The sequence below is a fragment of the Rana temporaria genome, chromosome 13 (assembly GCF_905171775.1).
Source record: "Rana temporaria chromosome 13, aRanTem1.1, whole genome shotgun sequence".
In the NCBI taxonomy this organism is placed as follows: domain Eukaryota; kingdom Metazoa; phylum Chordata; class Amphibia; order Anura; family Ranidae; genus Rana; species Rana temporaria.
Genome location: NC_053501.1, coordinates 49244693 through 49268983, shown reverse-complemented (window position 1 = coordinate 49268983; position 24291 = coordinate 49244693). Strand labels below are relative to the sequence as shown.

The 24291-nt window shown below is 41.5% G+C and overlaps 1 protein-coding gene across 2 annotated transcripts in view; it reads right to left on the bottom strand.

The window, feature by feature from the left end:
- The window catches only part of RGS6 (regulator of G protein signaling 6), a 427599-nt gene that overhangs the window by 132204 nt on the left and 271104 nt on the right, over positions 1-24291 (bottom strand). For both annotated transcript variants that reach the window (XM_040332702.1, XM_040332703.1), the window contains exon 4: positions 9789-9839. In XM_040332702.1, coding sequence (XP_040188636.1) covers positions 9789-9839 — 51 coding nt within the window. The remainder of the gene's footprint in view (positions 1-9788; positions 9840-24291) is intronic.

The window sequence follows — 24291 nt, the reverse complement described above, 5'->3', positions numbered from 1 at the left end:
TCCAGGCAAAATGGGTCTAAGGAGGTATGTCAATACATAAAGTAGCAAACAAAACAGCATAGCTAGTTAAAGGGGTGGTTCCCCCTAAAACAATTTCTAACAATACATTTGTAAGACCCGTTACACTGCGGGTAGGCTGGCTTTTGTTTTGTTTTTTTAGTACATACCTCGATACCGCCGTTTCGTCCCTTGGCGGTGGGCGTTCCTAGTTGATTGACGTTCCTCCGACGGGCACGTCTCTATACGGCGCCTGCGCAATGACGTTCGGCTTCTGTCGGAAAGTCGTGACGCGCAGTATGCGCCCGTCGGAGGAACGTCAATCAACTAGGAACGCCCACCGCCAAGGGAGGATACGGCGATATCGAGGTATGTACTAAAAAAAACAAAACAAAAGCCAGCCTACCCGCAGTGTAACGGGTCTTACGAATGTATTGTTAGAAATTTGTTTTAGGGGGAACCACCGCTTTAAGACAAGCTTGACTGTTTTATTTTTGAGGACTAAAGTGACCATTCTATAATAACAATACAATATGCAAGAATGCCAATTAAAATTTTGCAAATAAAATAATGCAGGTTTAAAGGATGATTAACAAGGAGAATAGGATGCGTGGATAGATAGGTTATAGTGTACATCTGGCTTGAGGCAGAGTGATGACGATTGGCATGGCATGCATTAAAGCACATTTAATGGTACTTTTAACTGGAGAAATCTATAAAATAACGCAGTCTCAAGGGAGCAATCTATTTGAGACATGATTCATCAGTGTAGAAGACATGCATCCTATAGGCACTGTATATGAAATCAGGGCAGACTAATAGAAAACTCTTTCATGCCTGGTCAGAAGAAATTAGTTTATTGCTACCATTGGTTGTGCAAGAGCTGCCAAGACTTATTTTAGATATTGATTTTTTTTAAGCACTGTGGATGAATCTGATGAAACTGCAGTATTTGACTGAGTGTATGGTAAGAATGTTGGCATTTTCCTTCCCTGACATTGAGCGCCATACCTTTTCATCAGGCTCAACCATCCACTACGTCTATTGTAATCTATATATGGTCTCATAATAAAAGGTGTTTTTTGGCCCAATAGTCACACGTACTACACACAAACATCCCCTAAGTAAAATTCAAGGATTTAATCTGATCCTTTCCTAAACCAGCTCTACCATCTGAAGATAAGCATACTCACAGTTAATCTCTGTCTTAAAGTGGAACTAAAGTCTAATATTAAAAATCTGTGGGTAGGAAATTTGTTTATAGCAGAAAAGACATGCAAAGTCTCTTTTGCAATATAATAAACCCACCTTCTGGCTCATTGTCTTCTGCAGAATCTACATTAAGCATGTGCAGCTCAGATTACATTCCAGCAATGCGTTTGTGTGCTGGGATGACTGCATTTCTGGATATGCATTTGAGTGATGTCACCCTATGGACAGCCAATCAAGATGGCTAAGGACTGGCACCAGGAAGAAACCACAGAGAAGATATGTGAATTTGCAGGCATCATAACATTGAAAAAAAAGTAAGTATCGCTGAGTTTAGTCCTGTTTTCCATTGTACACTTAGTATGTTTGAAGAAAGACACAAGTCCATCTAGTTCAACCAAAAAAATTAGAAAAAAAAACACACAAAGAGAAAACCTCCATATACTAAATCTTATACCCTCGGTTGATCCAGAATAAGGGAAAAAAACAAAAGTAACTACCCCTGGTCTTATTACCTACAAATATTAGTTATATTTTGTGCATTTAGAAAATAATCCAGGCCTTTTATAGCCAAAACTAGTTCTTGAGGAAGTCTGTTCCACATGTTCACAGCTCTTACTGTGAAGAATCCTTACTATATTTAAAGGTTACATTTATTTTCTTTCAGAAAATGTAGTGCCCCCCTTGTCCTTTGTGATGGCCTTTGGTAAGTACATGTACACCACGTTCTCTGTATTGACCACATATGTATTTATACATGGTGATCATAACACTATTTTACTCCTTTACCCATTATATGCAATAAAAATACAAGCTTACACCGGCATATACATAGTTTATCTTGATGACAAGGCATTAAAATAGTAAGCTACAAGGATGGAGAAGGAAATGGAGGGAGGTATTCTTTTTTATGTAGAGAGGTAGCTAGTGAACAGCTTTTTGTGTAAATATGAGATAAATTGAACAATCTGACCAAGGAAAACTGAGGCTTAAGCCTAGTACACACCATGAGTTTTTTTTGTTTGTTAAACCCAGCGGGGTTGGGTTCTGTCAGGGGGACGCCCCCCTTCCAGAACACTCTGGTCAGTGCTCTTAGCCATTGGCTGAAAGCACTGATCGGGAGCCGGTCTGTTACTGGTTTTCCACCATGCTCTTCTGACAGAAGTAAGCCGAATGGCCAGCTTCTGTCGAACCAGCTGCCATACACATGGGCCAAATGACAACTGCTTTTTTTTTTATTGAACTGGCTGATGTCACCTGACATTTGGCCTGTGTGTACTAGGCTTGAATCCTATGCTTAAAATAGGGCACCTTACAGAGCAAGTAGAGCTATGTTTCTAAACAGTTAAACTGAATGTTGGGCCACTCTCTGAGTTTTGGACAGAATATACAAAGGGTTACAAGGTTCACCCACACTTTCTGTCTCAATGACAACTGTTTCACCAGACAGAAAGTGAGTGGGAAATTTGCAACTGGGTCACAAACAGAATGAGCCTCCCCTACTCTACAAAAAAAAAGAAAAAAAAAATGTAATTTAGGTCTGTGTTGCTTTTGGAGAGTTTCCCTGATTTCTTAGTTACATAGTTACATAGTAGGTGAGGTTGAAAAAAGACACACGTCTATCCTATGTGTTATATGTCAGCATTACATTTTATTAGTGTCCATAGGACATAATACAATTCGCCATGTTGCCTAAGCCTGATGCCGATATCCATATGCCTATGGACACTGATTGTGGTATAGCGGGCTCCGAGAAAATGGTCGCCGGGCGTTCAATTCTGCAGACTATTTAAATCCATGCAATGCACCCAGCGTTATCCCCTGATGAAGTCATGTGACGATACGCGTCGGGATTGGAGCACAGCACCATCTGGCGGCCGGCAGACGAGCTCGGCGCTCGTGAATGTGTGTCACCGCGTTTTGCTGCTAATGTGAGTTTTTATATTGTTTCTTACCAATAAATTTGTTCCCAATACGGGGTTTACGCAATGTGTCTCCCTTCTTTTCCTTATTTCACTGCCACTTTTTGAGCAACTATTCACTGCATAAGCCAGTCAAGGAGGCAAGGAGGGACAGGAAAGGACACGCAGGACTCTATTGCGAGCTCGGCGCTCGTGGAGATAGGTCCACCATCCTTTTACTTTGAGTGAGTGCATTGGTGTTCTATCCATTCGAGCTACCAGTAGGGTTACAGGGTTATGCTATATACCCCCCTGTTGTCTCTCCACATGTGTATACCTGGAACTGGGTCGTCTTACTGCACTCTCAGGCATATCGAACCATCTGGTGTTTATGTAGCTGTGGATTATTAGGCTGTCAGAGCAACAGCCGTGAGGTGAGCTGCTAAGAGCCACAAGAGGTGTTTTGCACATTGAAGTTTCCTCATCCTTCAACACTTGGCTTTGGGATCACTATTAGAGACTTTTTTCATTCATTTATTCATCCACTCCCATTTTCTGTGCATATTTTTGTGCTTGTGTGTGTCTTTCATGTTATTTGGCATGTATATTGTTTGTATTTGCATTTTTGTTATTCACTGCATTATGTTGTATGATTTATGATATTCGTTTCACACATCCACTTAGGTATAGATCTGAGGTATTTGGATCACCTAGTGGTCATATGAGGTTATCTTTTTATTTTTTCACATATTAAGTGCACCATAGTCACTTAACTTCCGCCTCCTTTCTCCCCTTCCCCTTTTCTTGCTACACAGCGCAGACACCACCACCTTTTTTCATGTGTTATATTGTTCTATTAGGATAGATTACCAGGTGTTTGCAGCAGTACCCTACATTCTTTACCTACTGACAGCGTGGGAGTACTTTTGTATTACATTACATTTTATATCCCTATATGTTGTGGTCATTCAGGTGCTTAGTCAATAGTTTTTTAAAACTATCAATGCTCCCCACTGAAACCACCGCCTGTGGAAGGGAATTTCACATCCTTCCCGCTCTTAAAGTAAAGAACCCTCTATGCAGTTTAAGATTAAACCTCTTTTCTTCTAATTTTAATTAGTGCCCAAGTGTCTTATTAAACACCCCTTCGCTGACAAGTTTTATCCCTATTGTGGAGTCACCAGTATGGTTTTTGTAAATTGAAATGATATCCCCTCTCAAGTGTCTCTTCTCCAGAGAGAATAAGTTCAGTGCTCGTGACCTTTCTTTATAACCAACTTCCTCCAGTCCGTTTATTAGTTTTGTTGCCCTTTTCTGTACTCGCTCCATTTACAGCACACTGGTACCCAGAACTGGACAGCATACTCCATGTGAGGTCGGACCAGTCTTGTATAGTGGGAGAATTATCGCTTTATCGCTTGAATTAATCAGCTTTTTAATGCATGCCAATATTCTGTTTGTTTTGTTAGAAGCAGCTTGGCATTGCATGCCATTGATGAGCCTATCATCTACTCGGAGGTCCAGGTCCTTTTACATCCTTGATTCCCCCAGAGTTTCTCCCCCCAGTAAGTAGATTGCATTCATATTTTTGCCACCTAAATGCATTATTTTACATTTTTTCCGCATTAAACCTCATTTGCCATGTAGTTGCCCACCCCATTAATTTGCTCAGATCTACTTGCAAGGTTTTCACATCCTGCGGAGAAGTTATTACCCTGCTTAGCTTAATATCGTCCACAAATACAGAGATTGTACTGTTTACAAAAGATAATTAGGACAGCCGCACTCCAATCCAACGTAGCTGGATTGTAAGAAATGGAAACAGGCACTACAAGTCACAGCAACGAAACCCAGGACATCTTACGCATTTCACACTAACTTAGTGTTTACTCATAGCACTGCAGGACTGCAGGACTAAGGTAAAGAAAGCTATTTTTTACCTTTACAACCCCTTTAATAAAATAAGGTAACTACTCACAAGTACAAAGAATAAAACAGCATCTCAGTTATACCACGATCAATGCCTCGGGAGGGTGTAATCACTCCTGCTGAGCAGTTTTTGTATGCTGGTCTTCACACGTAGTGAAGTGTCTGCTCGTTTATAGGATCATCTGAGTTCCTGTATTGACACACTATTTTCTTTGGTTATCAACTTTGCTTATAGCACTTTATATTTATTTGGGACTTATAATTCATGTGTATGAATTTTGTGAAGCACATTTTTTGAATATTAGATTTTTATAATTTTCATAAATATTAACCACTTAAGCCCCGGACCAATATGCTGACTAAAGACCCAAGGGGTTTTTACAGTTCGGGACTGCGTCGCTTTAACAGACAATTGCACGGTCGTGCGACGTGGCTCCCAAACAAAATTGGCGTCCTTTTTTCCCCACAAATAGAGCTTTCTTTTGGTGGTATTTGATCACCTCTGCGGTTTTTATTTTTTGCGCTATAAACAAAAATAGAGCGATAATTTTGAAAAAAATGCAATATTTTTTACTTTTTGCTGTAATAAATATCCCCCAAAAACATATATAACATTTATTTTCCTCAGTTTAGGCCGATACGTATTCTTCTACATATTTTTGGTAAAAAAAAAAATCGCAATAATCGTTTATCGGTTGGTTTGCGCAAAATTTATAGCGTTTACAAAATAGGGGATAGTTTTTTTGCATTTTTATTTTTTTTATTTTTTTTACTAGTAATGGCGGCGATCAGCGATTTTTTCCGTGACTGCGACATTATGGCGGACACTTCAGACAATTTTGACACATTTTTGGGACCATTGTCATTTTCACAGCAAAAAATGCATTTAAATTGCATTGTTTATTGTGAAAATGACAGTTGCAGTTTGGGAGTTAAACACAGGGGGCGCTGTAACATTTAGGGATCACTGTGTATGTGTTTACTAGTGTAGGGGGGTGTAGATTTAGGACTGACATCATCGATCGAGTCTCCCTAATAAAAGGGATCACTCGATCGATGCGCCGCCACAGTGAAGCACGGGGAAGCCGTGTTTACACACGGCTCTCCCCATTCTTCAGCTCCGGGGAGCGATCGCGACGGAGTGGCTATAAACAAATAGCCGCGCCGTCGTCCCGGATCGCTCCCCGAGCGGACCCGACCTCTGCATGTACCGGGGGGGGGTCCCGATCGGACCCCCCACCCACGTCTAGGCAGGCACGTACAGGTACGTTGATGTGCCTGTCCGTGCCATTCTGCCGACGTAAATGTACATGAGGAGGTCGGGAAGTGGTTAAATACCGCCATTAATATTTTACATTAACATTTTCAAAAAGTATGTGGTTCCCTTTGTCCATTTTTTTTATATATGTTTACCTGTCTATCCTAAATTATTTGTATAAAAAGCCTGTTGTATACAGGGTTCAACAGCTCAAACTAAAATTTTTACTCTCAACTGAGAGATCATCCTCATTCCTAACCCCTCCCTGGCTGCATATTTCAGAGGGCTTTGTCTGAAATAGTAATCAGAAAGAGAGATGCTGAAGGTATACAGTTCCTGGATATCAGAACCCCCATACTACTGTAAGGTAGTGGAACTTGTATGCTGAGGATTCAGGCAAAACATAGTCTGGCAGATTAGGTTGGCAACAGATCAGGCAGAGCGGTACACGATTGAAATCCAGAGAGTGGTCAGGCAGGCAAAGGTCATACACGAGCTGGCGGTGAAGTACAAAATCAGTAGGCTAGAGAGTAGTCAGGGATTCAGGCAGAAGTTCAAGATGATGATGATCAAGATCACAAGCAGTCAGAACACCCAGGAAGCGAATCCACATAAACGGGCGCTGAGTGATAGCATCGCATCCTATTTATGGGCTGCATTGATTGAAAATTGTCCACAGGGGAATGGGACGAATGGACACTTTTAATGTTTGTAATTAATTTCCTGTATGCACATAAAATGCACTAAGTATGGAAAAAAAACGGATTTGTAAATTTCTCTTTGTATTTGTATGGAAACAATAAAAAAAAAGTATTGAAGTAGAAAATTGTCCACAGCTGGCAGCAGGTGGAGCTAGTGAGTCCAAGGTAATACTTAACACTGCAAGGACATTCCCAAAAGTCCAGATCTCCTCTGTAGCACAACAGGTAAGGCTGCAGCTGTGGGACCAGGAAAATCCTGGTTCAAATACACCCAGGTACATGACAACTACTGAGGGTCAGGACCTTTTTTATTTTATTTTTTCTAATTTTCACCCTCCACCAATTCCTTTTGTCCTAAACGTTTTCTTTTCTTTCAATACCCTTCACTCTACTTTCCACCCCCCAGTCACATTTTTCATATGGTTGGGAACGACACCAGTCGTTCTCAACCTCAGTCCTCAAGTACCACCAACGGGTCATGTTTTAGGAACTTTCCATAGATAAAATAGCTCTTATCAATACCATGTCATTGATATTCATTTAAAGCAGCTGTGTAAAGTAAAGGAAAACCTGAAAACATGGTCTGTTGGGGGTACTTGAGGACTGAGGTTTAAAACCATTGTCTTACACCCTTATCTTTTGTTGGCTTCCCTTACATATAGATTTTATTTTCTTATTTTATTTTTTATTATTTTTACCCTCCACCCCTTTCCTCTGCTCACATTTCTCATATGGTTTTCTTACCCCCTTATCTTCCCAATGGGAATTTATTGTCTTCCCTCACATATAGATTATTTTTTATTATCAGTTTCCCCCCTTTATCTTTGGATTCCCCCTCACACCTGTTTATGTTAGGCTACTTAAAAGTTAGTTGCATGGAACTCCTTAACAGCTGTGCATGTGCTTTACTTGATCTGCAATCTGCAATCTCAATGTATACATTCCGACCTCTGTGACTCAACTATTCTCCTTTTCACCAATGCACCTATGCTGTACTTGTCATATTAAGATACTATTCCCATTATCATCTGTGTATAGTTTTATTGAATGTCATGTAAAACCCAAATGTTGCTGATCCTCTTCTGCTGTTTGACTTGCACTAATTGGTCCATGTGTATGCATACTTCTGACTACTCTTGTACAACCTACTAGTTTACATGACATTTTATGGTAATTCTTTGTTCACCACACTGCCCCAATCCTCTATTGGTTTTGAGATTAAAATAAATAATTAAAAAAATATTTTGACAACAAGACAGAGAAAATTCAAATACTGTATTTATCTTCCTATAACGCGCCCTGGCGTATAGCGCGCACCCCCAACCTAGAAGGAAAATTCCTGGAAAAAAAATAAATACTTACAGTTTGGATTTCCCTCGTCGGTGTCTTGCCCGGCGTCCATCGCGTCCATCGGCGGCCTTGTCCGGTCCGGCGTCCTTCTGCGGCCATCGTGGTGTCCTCCCCGCTGTGTTTTTCAGTCGATCCCCGCTTCCCTCGCTATGCCCAGCTACCAATTTGCTTCTTTTTAAAAAAAAAAAACTTAATAGCAAAACCCAGCTTAAACACAATCTACCAGGTTTGCGCATCCCTCCTGTCATGCTATGTTTCTTTTTCTTGACCAGTGTCTCCTTTCTTCTGCCAATGGACAATCACTGATGGTATAACTCCTAGAGTGTGCTAGAGTTACACTAATCCAATATATGTATAGTAGAAAAAAAAGGCTACAAAAAGTAGTTTGTTTTAGCAAAGGCATACACAACCTGTTCTACCAAAACAGTTTACCTCTTATATTTTTTTCAACTTCATACCATGTACTTTCAGTAACGTGTATTACTGTGTGTTGATGTGATGTTGCCCTGTTTGCTCTCAATGGACATGTCACTCACCTGATGACACACTAACGTGCAATGCATGGGTTTTTTGGCACCACACTGCCAAATGGCATTTTGTTTCACAAACGCACCTAAGGAAGGATTGCCAATTATGTGACCACTATAATTGGCTGTCACAGTAGTCACATGATCGGGAGCCGGTCCTGGCTATCGTCAATGGGGACCATAATCTGTTTTCAACAGCATAGACACTGTGCTGGGAGAGTGGAGTGCGCACGCTCTCAGGATAGAAACATTGGCTGCCCAGCAATGCATACATGTGGCAAAGTCATCCTCCCTTTTGCCAATGCAGATATACAGTATGTTATGTGGATTAAACAGGTTAAGCATGGTTCACAACTCCTTTTTGTATTTGTGTTTATACTGTATATTATATATTGTAATAACTTTAGCCCAAATATTTTATTGGCAGCTTATACAAAGCAACTATGAATGAGACTCCAATTGTATTGAGTATTTACACTTTTAATAAATCTATGTAATTTGTGTGTGTTTTCACATAATACTTTTAGAGATGTCAATGAATTGTTTAATAGCCTAGGACCATAGAGGTCAGGGAGGGATCAGATGTGAGCCGAACAAGGAGGATCGGTGGGGCTGTGGGAGGGGGAAATTACAGGAAATATGCACTGTGTATCTCTCCCTCCAGCAGCTGAATGCCAACAGGAGGGAGAAGGGGAGAAACTTGCTTTCAGCTGCTGCAGGGAAAGCAGCACAGTGCATCGTTCCTGTAATAGACCCGCCACACTGATATCCCTCTCTGTCCAGGCCCCCCTGTGTGCCCAGGCCCCCTACAGAAGGACCGGTGGTCCCCCCTATCAGTAGCCCTAGGAAACCTAACTTATTATTTTTACATTGATCTATTTTTTCATTGGATCTTATTTTACATGGATTTATTTACCTGGATCTTCAATGATGAGGTTCTTAATCAGCCACTGGACAATGTCTGCTCCTAAAAAGAAGAAATATAATCAGGGTTATTAATCAAGTAGAAGTTAGAAGACAAGGTAAATTGACGCATATATACAACAATCAATGCAAGAGCAACATTAAACTAATATCTAATTGGAGTTCAATGACTAGCTGATTATAACCTCCTTAACCACTTTAGTACTAGGCTGTAATACCTCTTTATTACCAGGACATTTTTTAGTTTCAGTGCTGTGATATTTGACTTGACTTTTCACACAACAAACTACTCAAATGAATGTCATATCATTTTTATAGGCAAACTGAGCTTTCTTTTGGTGATATTTAATAACGGATAGTTTATTTATTCTTAAGCCCAGGTTCACACTGGGTACGATTTGGTACGATTTGAGATACGATTTCACATGTCAAATCGCATCTCAAATCGGCGGCATTTGCCGGCAATTGTCGACAATGGCACTGTCCTAATTGGTGCGACGCCGCATCTGCGGCGCTGCACCGATTTCAAAAAGTAGTTCCTGTACTACTTTTTGCGATTTTGGGCCGCGATTTACATTGAACACTGCACAGATGTCTCTTAAATCGCGGCCGAAATCGTGGCGAAATCGCGGTAAAATCGCGATTTTCCCGCGATTTTTAATTCGCAGCAGTGTGAACCTAGCCTTACAGTAGAAAAAGAAAAAAAAGTTTTTATTTTAAATTCTCATACTTTCTCTTATAAAACATAGCAAATTAAAATGCCAGAACAGCACAAACACCCCTGAAATGATTCTCTTTTTGGAAAGTAAACACTTTGTTTATTTTAATAAAGAAAAATGCTGGTTTGAGAAGGTTTGCTATTGGTGTGCTAGATACATTAATAACAATGAGGGGATGGATCTGAAAAGGTTGATGCTTAGAAATGCAGGATAATGGAGATGAAGTTGGTAACAGGATAGATCTGACACATACAGGGGAGAATTTCGAGATAAAAGCGTTAAAATCTGTTCACTACAGTGGCTTATACTGCAGATCTGGAGAAAATTAATAAATTAGTCAATCATTCATTAGTTTCTGTAACAGGAAGGGGAGGACTCACAGATGTAAACACTACACTGTTTACACTATGTGATTGATTATTACATTGATCATGTGGCATAGATCCAATCAGATTAGCTCTGTACACAGTGTACAGGGCAGTCTAAAGGTTGGTTCGGTTCACAAATATGAACAGATGCACGTGACAACTGAGGGCTATTTCTGTCCCTCTAGAAATAGACATTCACTTTTATTTTTAACAGTGTGGTTGTAGTAAGATACATAAAAATTTACATACGTGGAATTCCACCCTAATGCCCCGTACATACGATCAGGAATCCCGGCAGTAAAATGTCCACCGGGAATCCCGGGGGGGAAACTGAGAGCCTGCTCGGCCACTTTCCCCGTGTACACACCAGAGGTTTCCCCCGTCGGGAAAACTGCAGTGAGAGCTTTGAACGGGAATCCCGGAGGTGTATATGCTCCACCGCAGTGTTTTCCATAGGGAAACTGCCAGTAAAAAGACCGCCGGGAATCGCGGCAGGAAAAAAGAGAACAGTTTCCTGCCGTGATTCCAGGTGGTTTTCCTGTCGGAAAAACTGCCATGGAGTATACACACGGCCTGTTTTCCCAGCCAAAAGCTGTCAAGGCAGTTTTCCCGACAGGAAAACTGGTCGTGTGTATGATGCATGACACTTAAATTCTCCCTGCAATCATTAATGTGAGATAAGTTCAGCCTTTTGTCTCAAAATGAAAAAATCCCAATTTCTCTACCTTTATTTTTCAGTATCCAGTGCAGTCACATGACTTAAATTCTACTTTTAGATTCTAGATTTTAGTCTCCTTCTGAGACTGAAATCAGCCAGTGGGTGTGGTTACTGAAAGCTAGTGACATCACTTCCTGTGTAGCCAGTGGGCGTATACAGGATGGGAGGAGCTAATCATAGGTTCCTGCTTATTTTTCTCTCATTGTACATCCTTATTCATGAGAAAATTAGGAAATAAAAAACCCCATACACACAGGGGGGGATGGGAGGTGCAGTGAGCATATACAGTATATCTGTGCACAGGAGAAAGGAGGTGGACACGGGGGCGGGGGGGGACTGTCAGTGTAGCTGGAAATGCCCTGGGGACTTAGATCACAATCTACAATGATCATAGTACAGGCAACCACATTAAGGCTCTATTTCCACTAGTGCAACTTGTCATGCGACTTTGGACACATAAAGTCACATGACAAGTCACAGCCCATTCATTTTCATGGTACCCATTCCCATCTATGTGACTTTGAAAATCAGCGACTTTGAAAAGGTACCTGCAATGCTTTGATGAGACTTTGAACCAGAGAGTGTAAAGTTGGATCAAAGCTACACTCAAAATCTCATTAAAGTTGCAGTCAAAATCATGCAATCTTGGGGTCGCAATAGTGGAAATGTAGATTAAGGCTCCGTTTCCGCTAGAATTGAATTGTCATGTGACTTTGGACACATAAAGTCGCATGACAAGTCACACTATTGGCAACGGAGCCTTAAACTTATCACTCACATGTAGCTCCCTCAGCTGGGCATATGCCACACCATGCACCCAGTGCCATCACAGTGCCAGACCATGCACACAGTGCCATCACAGTGCCAGACCATGCACACATTGCCATGCAGAAACAACCACGTGGCTCTACACTGTAGAAAATCTGCAGCATGTTGCATTGTAATCTAACATACAGTTTCTAACAAACAGAACATACTACCCAAGCTTGCCCCTCCTCAGGAGAAACTGCTGGCCAAAATGAGGCAATGAAGACAGGAGGAGATCTGTGAAGGAGAGGAGGGATGGGGATGGGGCTAGGCAGGTCTGTCTAAAAAGAAGAGGAGGGATGGGGTGGGGTTCGGCAACACATGGGTGGTTAGAATGAACAGTAGGCATGCCTGTGTAGAAGAGAAGGACAATGTTTTCAGGAAGTGAGAGGCAGCATGTAAAATTCAGAAATAAGGAAGTAAGGTTGTCCCTGAAGAACAGAAAGAAGCTGATTGCCAAGCTTAAAAAGTCTAATCAAAGCTAGACAATCAGCTATACAGAAAATGAATAATGTCAAAGATAAAGATATTTTACATATAATTAGGGCTCGTTTATACTTGCTTTGGCTTCAACAAGGCTTCAACGAGGTTTCGTACACGCTTTGTTAAGGCTCTCTGAATGCTAGTCAAAGCTCCTGTCACTAAAAAAAATGGTTAGCTCACAGTTCTGTTTACACCTTGCTTTTGCTTTGCCTCGGCTACGCTTCCAAAATTATACCCCATGTAGCTTCAGTAGTGCTTCAAAGAATCTTTAAAGCCTCCATAGAAGTCTATGACAAAGCTCGTTTGAAGCCCCACTAAAGCCACACCGAAGCCTCATCGGAGCCCCACGAGGCCTCACCGAAGCCCCATCAAAGCCCCACTGTAGCCTCATCAAAGCCCCATGAAGCCTCACTGAAGCCCCATCCATGCCCCACCAAAGCCCCACTGAAGCTCCACCAAAACCCCACTGAAGTTCTACCAAAGCCCCACTGAAGCCTCATCGAAGCACCAAGCAAAAGCAGGTGTAAACAGGACTGTAAGCTAACCATTACATTACAAAGAGTGTCCGATGCCATGTTATGAGGCAAGTGTAAACTAGCCCTAATAGAAACATTTTCATTTTTGAGTGGACTTTCACTTTAAAATCATATTTCACACAAATCAGTGGTCACATGTTAGCTTTTTATTAAATTACAAAGATATTTTAGGAACTTTAAGGGCCCATGTACACTACCCAAACCATAAAAAGTATCCACTTTCCTGTGCAGGCTGGTTTTGGCTTCAGGCAGGGTGAAGGGGGGGGTGCAGGCAGAGACAGAGGGCTTCAGTGTGGACAAATGCAGACATGCTGCAGACTTCTATACAGCAATCTTCCTTGCCTGTTGCCTGCATTATAATGAGAACATGGCACATAAAATCAATCTGTTTCTGTGTGCCCTCGCAGAGACCAGCATTCTTTCTCATGCAAAAAAAGATGGTCTCCCCAAAAGTGTCAAACAAGCCTTTAAAGGAATGTATGTGGATTTGTATATATAAAGGGCCAGATCCACAAAGGAGTTACGCTGGCGTATCTATTGATACGCCGCGTAACTTCTAATTTGCTCCGGCGTATCTTTGTTTTGTATCCACAAAACAAGATACGCCTGAAGCTGTGTTAGATCCGACTGGCGTACGTCTTAGTACACCGTTGGATCTCAGGTGCATATTTACGCTGGCCGCTAGGTGGCGTTTCCGTCGATTTTCGCGTGGAGTATGCAAATGAGCTAGATACGGCGATCCACGAACGTACGTCCGACCGGTGCATTTTTTTTACGTCGTTTCCGTAAGACTTTTTTCGGCGTATAGTTACCCCTGCTATATGAGGCGTATCCTATGTTAAGTATGGACGTCGTTCCCGCGTCGAATTTTGAATTTTTTACGTGTTTGCGTAAGTCGTTCGCGAATACGGCTTTGCGTAGAATGACGTTCACGTCGTAAGCATTGGCTTGTTGCGGGATAATTTTGAGCATGAGCACTGGCATACCCCCATGAACGGCGCATACTCCGTTAAAAAAAAAACGTCATTTAGTCGGGTCAAGACGTATTAACATAAATCACATACATTTGAATTGCGCGCCCTTAGGCCGGGAGATTTACGCTATGCCGCCGTAACTTTAGAGGCAAGTGCTTTGTGAATACAGCACTTGCCTCTCAAATTTGCGGCGGCGTAGCGTTACAACGATACGCTACGCCTGCATAAAAATACGATCCGCTACATGGATCTTCCCCTATGTATTTATTTATAATGTTTCAGAATAAAATATTAACATTGTATATTGTTTTATGTTTTTTGTTTGTCAGGTAAATACAGGTGAAACTTGAAAAATTTGAATATCGTGCAAAAGTTCATTTATTACACTAATGCAACTAAAAATGTGAAACTAATATATGAGAGAGACTCATTACATGCAAAGCAAGATAGTTCAAGCTGTGATTTGTCATAATTGTGATGATTATGGCTTACAGCTCATGAAAGCCCCAAATCCACAATCTCAGAAAACTTGAATATTGTGAAAATGTGTAATATTGTAGGCTCAAAGTGTCCCACTCTAATCAGCTAATTAAGCCATAACACCTGCAAAGGGTTCCTGAGCCTTTAAATGGTCAATCAGTCTGGTTCAGTAGGAATCACAATCATGGGAAAGACTGCTGACCTGACAGTTGTGCAGAAAACCATCACTGACACCCTCCATAAGGAGGGAAAGCCTCAAAAGGAAGTTGGATGTTTCCAAAGTATCAAACCACAGTTATAGAAGGTTATGTAGAAGGGAAAAGTGTGAAAGAAAAAGGCACACAAGCAGCAGGGGTGACCGCAGCCTGGAGAGGATTGTAGAAAAAGGCCATTCAAAATTGTTGGGGACTTCCACAAGGAGTGGACTGAGTCTGGAGTCAGTGCATCAAGAGCCACCACACACAGACAGATCCTGGACATGGGCTTCAAATTTCGTATTCCTCTTGTCAAGCCACTCCTGAACAACAAACAACGTCAGAAGCGTCTTACCTGGGCTAAAGAAAAACAGACCTGGTCTGTTGCTCAGTGGTCCAAAGTCCTCTTTTCTAATGAGAGCAAATTTTGCATCTCATTTGGAAACCAAGGACCCAAAGTATGGAGGAAGAATGGAGAGGCACACACTGCAAGATGCTTGAAGTCCAGTGGGAATTTTCCACAGTCTGTGTTGATTTGGGGAGCCATGTCATCTGCTGGTATTGGTCCACTGTGCTTCATTAAGTCTAGGGTCAACGCAACCATCTACCAGGAGATTTTGGAGCACTTCCTGCTTCATATATGAGCTCTATGGGGCTGCTGACTTCATTTTCCATCAGGACTTGGCACCTGCCCACACTACCAAAAGCACCAAAACCTGGTTCAATGACCGTAGGACTACTGTGCTTGATTGACCAGAAAACTCACCTGACCTGAACCCCATAGAGAATCTATATGGCATTGCCAAGAGAGACATGAGAACAATGTAGAAGAGCTGAAGGCCACTATTGAAGCATCCTGGTCTTCCATAACACGTCAGCAGTGCCACAGGCTGATGGCCTACATGCCACGCCGCATTCAGTAATTGCTGCAAATGGGGCCCAAACCAAGTACTGAGTACATATGCATTCTTTTACTCCGATATTGTTCTATGTACAATCCTTGTTTTATTGATTGCATGTAATATTCAAATTTTCTGAGATTGTGAATTTGGGGTTTTCATGAGCTGTAAGCCATAATCATCACAATTATGACAAATCACAGCTTGAACTATCTTGCTTTGCATGTAATGAGTCTATCTCATATAATAGTTTCACCTTTTAAGTTGCATTAGGGAAGTAAATGAACTTTTGCACAATATTCACATTTTTCGAGTATCACCTATATAAATTATTAAACAGGAAAACATATCCATGTATTAATTAAACTCTTGTGAGCAACTAGTATTTATGTAATATCTAAGCGTACAGCATTTAACACATTCTCATATTTGTGTGTGACAAATAGACATATTCAAACAATGTGCCGCGCGTCTAGTAAAAAAATGTGTGATGGAATCTAATTCCCTAATAAAAAATATTCAATCAGTGATATAAGTGAATTAACAAGTTTAACACTAGATAACATCAGAGTAAAATAATGTCAAATTAATGTGCCAATGCTAATGCATAACTCCTTGCCACCAGTATCCATTCAATCTGCTAAAATGAATTGGTTCAAATCTACTGATAATAAATCATGATGCAAAAACATAAATTCTAAATACATTATAAAGTGCTGTGCAATTAATTTGTGCAATATTAACAATAGTGCAATACATCAAATTGGTATATGTAGAAAAGTTTTCAATATGCAGAGTGTGCAGTCCAAATATAAAGTGCTTCAATAAAGGTGCTGTAATCTCAAAAATCCAAAAGGTGCCTTTTTATTCCTTCATGCATGTGTTAACCCCTTGTGCTCCTCCATTAGGTGTGAACTAACCTGGTAATGTGTGACCTCGCACTTAAGCTTGGTCAAAAGCAGCTTTTTTGTCCCTAGGGACTAATATAACAGATGTCCATTGCTTCTTCCACTGCCGTTGTTGTGTCCCTCCAATGTGAATGGTTGCCGAATATGTGTATATATTTTTATATTTAACAAATATGGCTGCTCCATTCAAATATGCGATTACAAACATACAGAGAAACAAGGTTTCTACTACAATAAAGCAGACCTAAAGTCATATTACTAAGGTGTCCAGCACTCTGACCCTTAATGCTGGTTAACTAAAAATGGAAATAAAAGTGCTCTAATACTTAAAGAGGAAGTAAACCCTCAGAAAAAAAACTAAAACACAAAAAACCCTGCAAGACAGAGGCATAATGAGCTAGTATGCATAGCATACTAGCTCATTATGTATTACTTACCTTAGATTGAAGCCCCCGCAGCAGTCCACGTCTCCCCCTCCGGCCGCCAACATGTCGTCCCGGAGTTACTTCTGGGTATCGCGGCTCTGAAGCTGTGATTGGCCGCATGCGCGCGGGAGCCGCCGATAACGGCACGCAGACTGGAGCAACGGTACATAGGTGCCATTGCTTCAGTTTGCCCCAGTGCGAATGTGCCGATGACATCGGCACATGCAGGGGACAGGGGATATGTCCTAAACCATGCAGGTTTAGGAGATACCCTGGGTAGCTACAGGTAAGTCTTAATATAGGCTTACCTGTAGCATAGTTGTTAAAAGGGTTTACAGCCACTTTAACCTGTAAGTGCACCCCATTCTGCAGTGGGTCAATTTTTCCAAACTGTTAGGCCTTGTACACACGGTCGGACCAAACCGATGTGACTGGTCCATCGGACCGTTTTCATCGGTTCACCTCTGAAGTGGCCGTACGGCCTGATATGCGTACACACCGTCAGTCCAAAATCCGATCGGGTCAGAATGTGGTGACGTCAAACATACGACGTGCTGAATAAAATGAAGTTCAATGCTTCCAAGCATGCGTCGACTTGATTCTGAGCATGCGCGGGTTTTGAACCAATGCTTTTCTGTACTAACCATCGGTTTGGTCCGATCGGGCAGCGGTCCATCGGTTCGGTTTTGAAGCATGTTTTAAAATTTTGGACCGATGGAAAACAGACCGATGGCCTATACACACGGTCGGTTTGGTCCGATGAAACTGAACTTCGGTTCATTCTCATCGGTTCAGTCCGACCGTGTGTACGGGGCCTTACTTTTTTGCTGATTTGTAGAGTTTTTTTGTTTTGTTAGTAAGATACGCTATTTATGAATGACTCCTACCCCCCAATCCCTGTTAAACTGCAAATACCTGATTGAACCCCTCACAGCCAACCCAAACAAAAGTGGGAACCAATTTTGGTTCATGACAAACCTCAGCCTTTTAATCCTAGTCAAGCAGATAAGCTTTCAAGATCTCACCATGTCAGAAGTACTATTAGCTATAAAATAAAAAATATTGAAACAAAATAGATTTTTTCATCAGCTATCCGATGAAGCTGACTTGCATCAGTCTTGCCTACACACCATCGGTTCAAAATTCGATCGTGTCCAAAGCAGTGACGTAAAACACTACGACGTGCTGAGAAAAATTAAGTTCAATGCTTCCGAGCATGCGTCGACTTGATTCTGAGCTTGCGTGGATTTTTGACCGATGGATTTCCCCACAGACGATCGTTTTTTTCTATCGTTTTTTTAACCATAAGAACATTTTTAAATAGGTTCTATTTTTTTTCACCGATGTATAAAAAAAACGATGGGACCCACACACGATCGGTTCGTTCAATGAAAACAGTCCATCGGTTCGTTTTCATCAGACGAACCGATCGTGTGTACAGGGCTTTACTGTATTCCTGAATCACTTATTATACACGTATCAGACAGATCCCGACCAAAATATTCCAGAAATGCAAAATATATTTTGATAATTCAAAAAAAGAGTGTGAATGGGCAATATATAACATTCTGGCTGATCTTTATCAGGGGAATAATTGGGCTGCAAACCAATCAGCTAATTGCTTCTGTTCTCCTGATATAATAAGGCTGCTGCCCATTCTCTGCTTTATGCCCTGTACACACAATCACTTTTTGTGATGAAATAAAATTACATTTTTAAAAATGTCATTTAAAATGATCGTGTGTGGGCAAAATTTCATTTTATGTCTTCTGAAAAATGACAAAAAAAAATTTGAACATGCTTGAATTTTTTATGTCATTTTTTAAAATGTCATTTTTTGTGTCATAAAAAATGATCGTGTGTGGGCAAAAATGACGTTTTAAACCCACACATGCCCAGAAGCAAGTTTTGAGACGGGAGGTAAAACTACCATTCGTAATGGAGTAAGCACATTCATCACGCTGTAACAGACAAAAAAGCATGAATCGTCTTTTACTAACAAGTAACCAGCTAAAAGCAGCCTCAAGGCGAATAGAACTTCCCCTTTATGCCGCGTACAGACGGTCGTTTTTTGTGATGAAAAAAAACGACATTTTTGAAAACGTAATTTAAAATGACCGTGTGTGGGGAAAACGTCGTTTTATGTCTTCTGAAAAACGACAAAAAAAAAATTCGAACATGCTCGAATTTTTTGTGTCGTTTTTCAAAACAACGTTTTTTGTGTCAATGAAAATGATAGTGTGTGGGCAAAACGACGTTTCAAAACAAAGTTTTTAAACCCGCGCATGCTCAGAAGCAAGTTATGAAGCTAGCTTCAATGGAAAAGAGTGCTGAACGTAACCGCGCTTTGCTAGAGCATTTTAAAAAACGATGTTTCAAAAACGTCGTTTTATTTCATGATTCAAAACGTCGTTTTTTTTTTATCACAAAAAACGACCATCTGTACGCGGCATTAGAGTACCGTCACTTTGTTCATCATTTTTAAAAAACGATGGTGTGTGGGCAACATCATTTTTAATGATGAAGTTGGAAAAATGTAATTTTTTTTCATGATAAAAAATGACATTTTTTTTCATCACAAAAAGTGATCCTGTGTACAGGGCATAACGCACAAACTTAAAAACTCATGCAACACAAGCATACATGTTTACCATTATTTAACAAAACAAAAGAACAGTGATCAGACTGTATCTGCAGGTTCAGTTGCCATTTTGTGTCTATAGACGGCTTTAACTAAATAAAATACTGCCAGTACTTAATACGCTTCTATGTTAGCCAAAACGTCAAGGTAATATCGCATCATCACGTTACTTCCGCCCAACAAAATACCCCCGGGAATCGTGCACCAGGACGCTAACAAGGGGCTCATTCGTTCAGGGCCGATTACCCTTTATTTAATCACCTGCTACATAAGCTGGGTGCCAGGACTATCAGGCACTCAGCAATGTAAATGTAACTTTTTAAACTTTTGTGGAACCAATACATTTTAAGACGGCATTGCGCAATGAGGCTCTCTTTTTGCTCTTATCCCCATTTATCCTTATGAGGCACATCTCCACTTCCAAGAAGTCATCCTAACCATTCGGGGTATCCCCACATGCGCATAAGACCATACTATAGATAGGTGTTCCATATCCAGTGGTGAGTGTACATCTATGTGGGGCACCCAGTCTGAGCACCAATCTGTAGGAGACATCTTTTGAGCACTGAGCACCATATGGAATTATCTGATGTCATTTTTTTAATGATGCATTTTCATTAATATATTTTTTTGTTTGTCCAATGATTTGTCTAGTACTTAATACATGCCTAGATTAACAACTGTATTGCCATCTTATATGTGTATCACATTTCTCACAGTTCTCCTTCCTCATCTCTTTTCTCTCTTATTTGTTACTAAGAATATCTCTTTTATTTGGCTGTCAAGGACAGTACAATGAGGGTTCAATCAAAGCAAGGCCCAGCAGGTTTCTTCCTCTTTGGCTATACAGTCTTGTGGGAGCAAGGAAGTATGAACAGCAAGTGTTCTTTATAGAAAGGTAAAGTACAAGCTCTTTCAGGTCAACTGATGCAAGTTTTATTTCTGCCTCCTTTCTCTACCAAGGACTGCAGGCTACTGCGATTTAAAGGACTAGTGACAAGAAAATACAGCCTGCTGTTCATATATACAATCTCTATTTTACCCTGTAGCAAAATAAAGACATAAACAAACCATTATGTGACATTAGGTTATACGATATACAGTGCTGTTGCTTTGTTGGTTTATTCTTCATTGTTCTCTTTGGATGTTAGTGCAAATAAAAAAGTATCATGGACAGTACTCATATACACATACAGTATCTCACAAAAGTGAGTACACCCCTCACATTTTTGTAAATATTTTATTATATCATTTCATGTGACAACACTGAAGAAATTACACTTTGCTACAATGTAAAGTAGTGAGTGTACAGCTAGTAAACAAAAGGGAATACGAGCGTACAGGCTCAGGTTGCAAAAATGTATTTTATTAGATATAAAATAATAAAATCGATACACTCACAAGTGAAGGAAAATAAACAGCGTCAAACAGTTCCTCCAATAGAGAGCCTTAGCGAGGGACACATCCGTGCTTCAGAGTAGATGAGAAGATCGCTGGATGGATGGGCTGGCTCCACAGACACAGGCTTATCAAGCAGCTGCTGACAGGCCGCAAGTGAGCCGCTCACTGACTGAAGAGACAGTCGGCCAGGAGAGGGCTGTGGGGCACCTACAACACTTGTCCCAGGGAGAACTCTGGTAAAAACCAACCGACAGAGGATACTATAGTTGTCAGGATAACATGTTTCGGAGGGTGTGTCCCTATTGGAGGAACTGTTTGATGCTGTTTAACCACTTAAGACCCGGACCAAAATGCAGCTAAAGGACCTTGCCCCTTTTTGCGTTTCAGCACTGCGTCGCTTTAACTGACAATTGCGCGGTCGTGCGATGTGGCTCCCAAACAAAATTGGCGTCCTTTTTTTCCCCACAAATAGAGCTTTCTTTTGGTGGTATTGATTACCTCTGCGGTTTTTATTTTTTTTCGCTATAAACAAAAATAGAGCGACAATTTTGAAAAAAATTCAATATTTTTTACTTTTTGCTATAATAAATATCCCCTAAAAATATATAAAAAAACATTTGTTTTTACTTAGTTTAGGCCGATACATATTCTTATACCTATTTTTGGTAAAAAAAAATCGCAATAAGCGCTTATCGGTTGGTTTGCGCAACATTTATAGCGTTTACAAAATAGGGGATAGTTTTATTGCATTTTTATTATTATTATTTGTTTTACTACTAATGGCGGCGATCAGCGATTTTTTTCGTGACTGCGACAATACGGTGGACACTTCGGACAATTTTGACACATTTTTGGGACCATTGTCATTTTCACAGCAAAAAATGCATTTAGAATGCATTGTTTATTGTGAAAATGACAGTTGCAGTTTGGGAGTTAACCACGAGGGGGCGTTCATGGGGTTATGTGTTCCCTGAAGTGTGTTTACAACTGTAGGGGGGTGTGGCTGTAGGTGTGATGTCATCGATTGTGTCCCCCTATAAAAGGGATGACACGATCGATGCAGCTGTCGAGTGAAGAACGGGGAAGCCGCGTTTACACACGTCTCTCCCCGTTCTTCAGCTCCGGGGACCAATCGCGGGACTCCAGCGGCAATCGGGTCCGTGGTCCTGGTCACGGAGCTTCGGAGCCGGGTGGTGGGAGTGCGCCGTGGGCGCACCCCCGCGACCCATGGCTGGGTACTAGTACAGGACGTACATGTGCCCAGCAGTGCCATTCTGCCGACGTATATGTGCAGGAGGCGGTCCTTAAGTGGTTAATCACCTTCATTTGAGTGTATCGATTTCATTCTTTTATATCTAATAAAAGACGTTATTGCACCATACGCCTGTGTGCTCGTATTCTCTTTTGTTTTTGTTTTTTTGAGCCGCACGGAGCATGATGATGGCCAGATTGTTTCACATTAAGCATTCTCATTAAGGGATTCCTTGGTCAGTGTGTTATCATTTTGGATTGGACATTTCCAGCTGAAAGACATTTTTTGTTGTATTTTGAGTGTACAGCTTGTATAACAGTATAAATTTGCTGTCCACTCAAAAGAACTCAACACACAGCCATTAATGTCTGCTGCCAACAAAAGTGAGTACATCCCTAAGTGAAAATGTCCAAATTTGGCCCAAATTGTCAAACTTTTGCGTGGCCACCATTATTTTCCAGCACTGCCTTAACCCATTCACCAGAGTTTCACAGGTTGTCACTGGAATCCTCTTCCACTCCCCCATAATAGCATCATGGAGCTGGTGGCTGTTAGAGAACTTGCGCTCCTCCACCTTCCATTTGAGGATGCCCCACAGATGCTAAATAGGGTTTAGGTCTGGAGACATGCTTGGCCAGTCCATCACCTTTACCCTCAGCTTCTTTAGCAAGTCAGTGGTCGATTTGGAGGGGTGTTTGGTGTCGTTATCATGTTGGAATACTACCACCACCATGCTTGACTGTAGGCATGACACACTTGTCTTTGTACTCTTCACCTGGTTGTCACTACACACGCTTGACACCATCTGAACCAAATACATTTATCTTGGCCTCAATAGATCACAGGACATGGTTTCAGTAATTCATGTCCTTAGTCTGATTGTCTTCAGCAAACTGTTTGCAGGCTTTCTTTTGCATCATCTTTAGTAGAGGCTTTGTTCTGGGATGACAGTCATGCAGACCAATTTGATGCCGTGTGCGGCGTATGGTCTGAGCACTGACAGGCTCACCCCCTTCCCCTTCAACCTCTGAAGCAATGCTGGCAGTACTCATATGTCTATATCCCAAAGACAACCAATAGATATGATGCCGAGCATGTGCACTGAACTTCTTTGGCCGATCATGGCGTGGTCTGTTCTGAGAGGAACCTGTCCTGTTAAACCGCTGTATGGTCTTAACCATTGTGCTGCAACTCAGTTTCAGGGTCTTGGTAATCTTCTTATAGCCTAGGCCAGCTTTATGTAGAGCAGGGGTGGGGAACCTGCGGCCCGCGGGCCGCTTGCGGCCCGCGAAATCATTCCATGCGGCCCCCCATGCGATCAGAAAAAAAAGCGCCGCCGATTGTCACTATGGAGCGGAGTAAATGTATTGCTAAACACACTGACAATGAATGAATGATCATGGCGATCATTCATTCATTGTCCGTGTGTTTAGCAATACATTTACTCTGCTCCTGCGGCCCGCCCCTGTTAGCCGGCTCCAGCCAATAGCATTTACTCCGCCCGCCCCTGTTAGCCGGCTCCAGCCTCCAGCCATTGCACTGCAGCTGATGAGCTGCTCTCCTAGGCTTACAGCCCCGCCCGTCGGCGGCGGCGTGACGTCACTCACGGCGGGCGGGGATTACATTCATGGCTGGCTGGGATGGCACTAGCCAGCGCCACCGACGAGGAACCATTTCCAGCAACAAGTAA